The sequence below is a fragment of the Propithecus coquereli genome, unplaced genomic scaffold (genome assembly GCF_000956105.1).
Source record: "Propithecus coquereli isolate 6110/MARCELLA unplaced genomic scaffold, Pcoq_1.0 Scaffold341, whole genome shotgun sequence".
In the NCBI taxonomy this organism is placed as follows: Eukaryota; Metazoa; Chordata; class Mammalia; order Primates; family Indriidae; genus Propithecus; species Propithecus coquereli.
In genome coordinates, this window is record NW_012149075.1 from 1,979,310 (window position 1) to 1,987,362 (window position 8,053).

The following is an 8,053-nucleotide window of genomic DNA, read 5'->3' on the forward strand; positions in this document are numbered from 1 at the left end:
GTGCTAGGATTACAGGCGTGAGCCACCATGCCCGGCCGAAAGAGCATTTTTATTGTATTTTTTTAATTGCTAGTGAGGTTGGAATACACATACACAGATGCTACATATACACGTGTGCTTGCACACACATATGTGATTTGCATTTCTTTGAATTGGCAGTTTGTGTCCTTTGTCTATTTTTCTATTCTGGTGTTTATTAATCTTTTTGGCCTCCTACAGATTGGTTGAAGTTATTAACTCTAATCACAAATGCTACATTTTTCCCCCAGTTTTTTATTATTAGTAAGGATTTTAAATGGTACCAAAAAGGGGTGAGAGGGGCAAGATAAAATTGACCAATTAGAGAGATGCAGGCCATATTCAGAATTTTGTTTTGTTTTGTTTTGGCGCCCAAATAGTATGTCTTAAAATTTGAATTAATAATTATTAATGCTTAAAATTGGAAGATATCCAGCAATTTTAGAAAAATCAGAAACTCTGACAACATGGCACTTGCTTTTCCTCATGGCTGCCGTGCAGAAACTAAGCAGGAGTGGCCAGCCTTAGACCAGGAGGAGCTCTGGGTGTCTCCGCAGAGCCATCGCTCTTCATACCTCTTGTCTTATATTGAGGTCCTTAGTGCCCCTTCTCCCTGCTCCTGTATGTCCCCCACCTGGCCTCTGAGGGAGTGGGCATGGAGGTTATGACTTTGTTACCCTGTTATTCCAGTGTATGTATTTAAGAGTATGGAAATTTCAAGAAAATTTAATTTTAAACTGCATATAGAACGTCTTTATCTCTTTCCACCAAGCTTTTTTTTTTTTTTTTTTTTCAGAGTCTTGCTCTGTCACCTGGGCTAGACTGTTGTGCTGTCATCATAGCTCACTGCAACCTCAAACTCCTGGACTCAAGCCTCATCCTCCCTCTTCAGCCTCCCGAGTAGCTGGGACTATAGGCATGCGCCACCACGCCTGGCTAATCTTTCTATTTTTAGTAGAGACGGGGTCTTGCTCTTGTTCAGGCTGGTCTTGCACTCTTGACCTGAAGCAATCCTCCTGCCTCGGCCTCCCAGAGTCCTAGGATTACAGGCGTGAGCCCCCGCGCCCAGCCTGCATGAGTATTTCTTGAACACAAGAACATTCTCTTCTATAACCAAGATCCAGTAAGCAGAATCAGGGCATTAACATACATTTCTGAAACCTTCGGACCTTAGTCAGATTTTGTCAATTGTCCCAGTAACATGCTTCATAGCAAAAGAAAACCCAGCACCATGCGTTGCATTCGGTTGTCGCTTTATCCAAGTTTAGAAGCAGCTCTGCGCTACCCAATGGCTGCTTGATGAGGATGCTGAAAGGAGGGGCCTTTTCCTTTCGCCTCCATCAGCCCGGCTTCCCAGAAGGGCCCTCTTGTCCCTCCGGATGAAGTGAGAAGTGCTGGGGCTTCTACCTCCTTTGTGGGGATTAGAGAAGGGAATTACGGCAGCAGAAGAAGAGGCTTGGCTACTTCTCTGCCAAAGCCTGATGTGGTCTTCTTTTTCCATTTGTTTCTGTTAAAGAAACTGGGTGACTCAAGGCCAGCTAATGTGGGTCCTGGTGCCCCATTCTTGGGTCCTGATGCTGAGGACTCTGTGTAAACCAGGAGGCCCTATGATTGTCTGGGGTCATTGAAGTCCTTTTTTCTTAGACTGATCTGCAAACCATCTTTGCTTCTGCAGGATGGCCCTCTCTTGATTATATACCATCTCTAACACTTTTGGGGGAGTGTTGCTTGGATATAGTACATTTATATTAATAACAAGAGTAACAGTTTATTTCAGGCTTACCATGTGCTTAACACAATTACCTCATTTACTTTTCATAGTCTTGTGAGATATAGATACCCATTTTACAGATGAGGAAAACTGAAGCTGAAAGAGTTCTAATTATAGGTTGAGCATCCCTAATCTGAAAATCCAAAATCTGAAATCCTCCAAAATCAAACTTTTTGAGCATCCACATGAAGCCACAAGTGGAAAATTCCACACTTGACCTCAGGTGACGGGTCACAATCCAAACGCAGGCGCACTACAGTTTATTCAACATCCCCAAGGGAAAAAAGACCCTCCAATCCCCCTTCAGCGGTGGTATAACTTTTCCAATCATACTGAGATTCAGCCACAAAAGCCCTCCCACGAAGGGTAACAAAATGGCACGTGTGCAGGCCAGATGCACCAATGGCAAGTTCCCTGGGGTGCCCCACATGGGTCAAGACCTATGTGCATTACTCACTGTGGTTTTTTGCTCATTCTCTGCTATGGTGTAAAGATATTGTTGAAACCGTCAAAAAGACCTGCAAGGCCAGGCGCTCACGCCTGTAACCCTAGCACTCTGGGAGGACTGCTTGAGGTCAGGAGATCAAGACCAGCCTGAGCAAGAGTGAGACCCCGTCTCTACTAAAAATAGAAAAATTAGCCAGGTGTGGTGGTGCGCACCTGTAGTCCCAGCTACTGAGGAGGTGGAGGCAGGAGGATCCCTTGAGCTCAGGAGTTCGAGGTTGCAGTGAGCTATGATCGTGCCACTGCACTCTAGCAGGGGTGACAGAGCAAGACCGTGTCTCAAAAAAAAAAAAAAAAAAAAAAGAGGCCTGCAGATAACCCTGTGGGTAACAGCGATAAGAAAAAGAGGAAGCATTTATGTTTATCGCACAGAAAGTCGAGCGTTGGAGAAAGTGGGCAGCAGCAGCATGTGAAATGTCTTACAGAAGAGTACGGTGACCTGAAGAAACAAAAGGAGAAAGTGTCGGAGTTCTATGCTTAAGTGCTGAACAGAAGTTAATGAAAAACAGAAAATGCATAAAGCTAAAAATGAAGATCTCAGTTGCATATTGAAAGAGTGGATCCATTGGCGTAGCAATGATCACATGCCTCTTTAGGGTATGTCAGTCATGATACAAGAGCTATCACTATGAACTGAAAATTGAAAGGAATTGTGAATATTCAAGAAGCTGATTGCAGAAATTTAAGAAAAGATATGGCATTAAATTTTTAAAGACTTGTCATAAAGCATCTGCCGATCTTTTTTTTTTTGAGACAGAGTCTTGCTCTGTTGCCTGGGCTAGAGTGCTGTGGCATCAGCCTAGCTCACGGCAACCTCAAACTCCTGGGCTCATGCGATCCTCCTGCCTCAGCCTCCTGAGTAGCTGGGACTACAGGCATGCGCCAGGTACCTGGCTAATTTTTTCTATATATTTTTAGTTGTCCAGCTAATTTTTTTCTATTTTTAGTAGAGATGGGCTCTCACTCTTGCTCAAGCTGGTCATGAACTCCTGACCTTGAGCGATCCTCCCGCCTCGGCCTCCCTGAGTGTTAGGATTATAGACGTGAGCCACCACTCCCCACCACATCTGCTGATCTTAAAGCAGCAAAGAAATTCATTAATGAGTTTGCCAAGGTCATTGCTGATGAAAATCTGATGCCAGGACAAGTCTATAATGCTGATGAAACATCACTGTTTTGGCATTATTGCCCCAGAAAGACACTGACGACAGCTGATGCCACAGCCCCTACAAGAATTAAAAATGCCAAGGACAGAATAACTGTGCTGAGACGTGCTAATGCAACAGGCACACATAAGTGTAAGCTTGCTGTGATAGGCAAAAATTTGTGTCTTCACTGTTTTCAAGGAGTGAATTTCTTACCAGTCCATTATTATGCTAACAAAAAGGCGTGGATCACCAGAGATATCTTAACAGATTGGTTTCACAAATGTTTTGTACCTTTGGCTCCTGCTCACTGCAGGGAAACTGGGGACAACTGCAAAATTGTTATTCCTTGACAACCGTTCTGATCATCCTCCAGCTGGAATTCTGGTCAAAAATAATGTTTATAAAATAAGAAGTTAGCTGGGCATGATGGCACGTGCTTGTAGTTCTAGCCACTCAGGAGGCCTGCTTGAGCCCAGGAGTCTGAGGCTGCGGTAAGCTATGATGACATCACTGCATGACAGAGTGAGAACCTATCTCAAAAAAAAAAAAAACCGTTTATGCCATGTACTTTCCTCCAAATGCGACTTCATTAATTCAGCCGTGTGACCAGAGTATCCTTAGAACAATGAAGAGTAAATATAAAAGCACTTTCCTGAACACCATTTTAACAGCAGTGAACAGAGGTGCGGGTGTGGAAGATTTTCAGAAGTTTAGCATGAAGGATGCCGCATATGCTGTTGTCAACGCTGGGAATGCAGTGACTAAACACGTGGTCATGCATGGCTGGTACAAACTCTGGCCTGCGACTACGTTCAGGGATGATGATGAACAAGGTGGTCACCTTGAAGGATTTTGTATGTCAAGCAAGAAAAAAATTACGTCTGGCTTTACATATGCAAAAAAAATTCCTTCAGCATCTAAGCTGCAAAATGTGGTTATTGAAGAAGTTTTTAACATCGATGATAAGGCTTCAGTTGTTCATTCATTGACCTACGGTGAAATAGCCAAAATGGTTCTGAATCAAGGTGATGGTGATAATAGTGACAATGAAGATGTTGCTAATGTTGCAGAAAGTGCCTATAGACAACATAGTGAAAATGCATGATGGGCTTATTGAAGGACTGGAGCAGCGTGCATTCATCACACAACAAGAAATCATGTGGGTTTGTAAAACCAGAGAGACTTCTATGACAAAAACCATTGCTAAAGAGGTAGACGACTCTGGAGGAAACATTTTTAAAAGCTACCAGCAGAATGCATCTTCATCCCTAATGGACCCACCTCCTGGTCCCTCAACTGCTCCTGATGTTTCTTCTTACCTAAAAAGATAAAATACAGTGTCCAGCAACCTTTTAATCAAAACACAGTAGCATAGGTGGAGACTGAAAGCCCGCTGTTGTTGGCTGTTGCTGTTGTTGGCTGTTGCTGTTGTTGGCTGTTGCTGTTGTTGGCTGTTGCTGTTGTTTAACAGCTGATGCAGGGATTCTGGTGATGCTACTGTGTTGCTTAGTTACCCTGAATACATTTTTTCACTTTATTAATGGTACGTATGTTTTACTATTAAGTACTTAAGTGTGAATAAGTGTAATAAAATGATTGTTTATCAGTAGCATATAAATTTAGACTCAGGAATGATGGTGATGCCAAACAACCACAGATTGTCCACATGGGTGTCTGAGACAGAGACATGTTTGCTTTGGTTCAATGTACACAGGCTTTGTTTCATGCACGAAATTATTAAAAATATTGTATACAATTACTTTGAGGCCATGTGTATAAGGAGTACATGAAACATAAATGAATTTTGTGTTTAGACTTGCGTCCCATCCCCAACACACCTCATTATGTATATGCAAATATTCCAAAATCCAAAATCCAAAACACCTCTGGTCCCGAGCATTTCAGGTTAGGAATACTCAACCTGTAGTAACTTGCCCAAGGTCATTTAGCTATTAGCTGGCCAAGACAAGACCACATCCACCTGTCTTCACGGCTCAGCACTCAAGCCACCACTCTGTTGGATTTGTATAAATTCTATTTGTTTACATTGTTACAGAATAAATTTGCATGATTATTTGCATAATTGATTTAATGTCGTTTTGGCAGTCTCATCACGCGAGAACCACTAGGTCCTGATACTGTGTAGAAAAGGAGAATGTCAATGGGGTCGGGAAACCCAGACGTGCCAGTTCAGCTAGCTGTCAAAACTATTTTTGGAAACCTAAGTCCGGGTTGTCAGCCGCGTCGCCTGCAGTTGCTAGCACGATCCACAAGGGGGAAGCCAACGCTGCACTGCGCCGGGCCAGACGCGCCTCTCTTTCTCTCTCTCCCCTCGCTGGTGAGCCTGGGAAAAGAGCCCGCCTCCTGACCCATAAGGCCCTGGGTCGGAAGTTTCACTCTCTCTTCCTGTTTTCCATCATGGCGGTGAGTAACTTGGGCTTAGGTTTGCTTTCCTTCATCCGTCGCCATCCACAGCCTGCCGAGCCTGCGGTGGTTACTTCGCCCGCGGCCCGAGAGGATGGGGCCCGTAATGCCAGCCGGACCAAAACTGGCGGAGCCGTGCGGGTCGAGGACGCAGGGCTGGACCCTGTCATCTCCCGTCCTCCTAGGAGCGGGCTCGGGTCAGCTGCCCAGAGGGCTTGGAGGCTTGGCCCGCGGGCCGCTGCGAGGGCAAATGGAGCGAACGGAAGGTTCGGGGACACAGGCTTCAGGCCTTTTCCCGCTCCCTAGAGCTTGAGGCTTGCCCGGTGCTGGGGAACCCTAGTCGGTTACTCTGCTTAAGGAAGGCGCTAGCCCGCAGACAGCTTCCGAACGGGGTGCAGGACGTCGCATAACCACGTGTGTCCTCAGCAATTCAATTCTCTTCCTTCCCCCCTTAATCTGAGTTATAATGGGGGCGCTCTTCGTAACCTACACATTGAGCCCCTGGGGCTTCATCCGCAGTGTCCGTAACTTTAACACTCTTGTCCTGAGTTTCTCTTCACCCGTTCGCGGAGGAAGAGCCCGAGCTGACTTTTTTCTCGTTCCCTCCCGAAAAACACGGTGAGACTGACTACACCCTTAGGGCTTCCTTTACGATTTGAAATGAGCAGAAAAAAATATGCCGTGCAAATGGAAAGTAATAAAAACTCTGGGCTCTCAGCTGTGACGGGTTCTTGAGCGTGTTGACTGCTGCGCTTCCTTGTTGCAGCAGGATCAAGGTGAAAAGGAGAACCCCATGCGGGAACTTCGCATCCGCAAGCTCTGCCTCAACATCTGTGTTGGGGAGAGTGGAGACAGACTGACCCGGGCAGCCAAGGTGTTGGAGCAGCTCACAGGCCAGACTCCTGTGTTTTCCAAAGGTGAGTAGTGGCAGGGATGGCCACTCTGTTTGCCCGGTTGTTTCTTAATTCACCTGCTGTCAGGCCTGTTTAGGTAACAGTTGGCATCCCTTTAAACTCAAGAGCCAGCCTTTTGAGATTGGAACGTGAGGTTGGAATGCCAGATTGTGTTGTGAGCAGTCTTTAAGCTAAGCCTAGCCCACGTAAAGATTTTTCAACTAGGATATTAACAACTGTGAGCTTGGCAAGTTAGTTAATCTCTCAGGACCTAACCTGTAAAATCGGAATAGCAGGCCAGGCGTGGTGGCTCAAGTCTGTAATCCTAGCACTCTGGGAGGCCGAGGCAGGAGGGTCAGTTGAGCTCGGGAGTTCGAGACCAGCCTGAGCAGGAGCAAGACCCAATCTCTACTAAAAATAGAAAAATTAGCCAGGCACCATGGTGTGCGCCTGTAACCCCAGCTACTCGGGAGTCTAAGGCAGGAGGATTGCTTGAGCCCAGGAGTTTGAGGTTGCTGTGAGCTAGGCCGATGCCACGGCACTCTACTCAGGGCAACAGTGAGACTCTGTCTCCAAAAAATATATATATATATACATATATGTGTGTGTATATATATATATATAGGGATAGCAGTAAGCATAAGGTTTCGGCGGATGTTAGCTGTTATCAATAATGTTTTGTTTTCCTTGGAACACAGTGATCTTATTAGTGGCCTCTTTGGCTTACTCTGGTTGTGAACTTGCCCTTCCTGAGACTTAGCACTATGACTTAGAGTTCTTAATTGCTGAAGTATAGTTGGATGACTGGAAATTGGGAAGTGTTTTCTGTGCTGTAGATCAGCAGTACCCAACCTTTTTGGCACCAGTGACTGGTTTCATGGAAGACAATTTTTCCATAGGGCATAAGGAGTGGGGGGTGGGGCTCTGCAACCCAGTCCCTAACAGGCCGTGGACTGGTACCAGAGATTGGTGACTGCAGCTGTAGATGAAATTGATTAATCAACATAGGTGACACTGATTAGAATATCACCACTTTGACTGTGAACGTGGGTGGATACTTAATGTTGCTTTGAGTCTGGTGATGGTATTCTGGGAAAGAGGTGAGTACAGTGGGAGTATGACAACCCCTGACTCCTTGTACTCCCCTGTCTGCAGCGAGATACACCGTCAGATCCTTTGGCATCAGGAGAAATGAGAAGATTGCAGTCCACTGCACAGTGAGAGGGGCCAAGGCAGAAGAAATCCTGGAGAAAGGTCTAAAGGTGCGAGAATATGAATTAAGAAAAAATAACTTC

At 45.4% G+C, this 8,053-nt stretch overlaps 1 protein-coding gene across 1 annotated transcript in view; it reads left to right on the forward strand.

The window, feature by feature from the left end:
• The first annotated feature begins 5,859 nt into the window (after positions 1-5,859).
• Positions 5,860-8,053, forward strand: part of RPL11 (ribosomal protein L11) — a 4,829-nt gene continuing 2,635 nt past the window's right edge. Inside the window, exons 1-4 of the mRNA XM_012650866.1 lie at positions 5,860-5,865; positions 5,917-6,062; positions 6,592-6,782; positions 7,914-8,053. Coding sequence (XP_012506320.1) covers positions 5,860-5,865; positions 5,917-6,062; positions 6,592-6,782; positions 7,914-8,053 — 483 coding nt within the window. The remainder of the gene's footprint in view (positions 5,866-5,916; positions 6,063-6,591; positions 6,783-7,913) is intronic.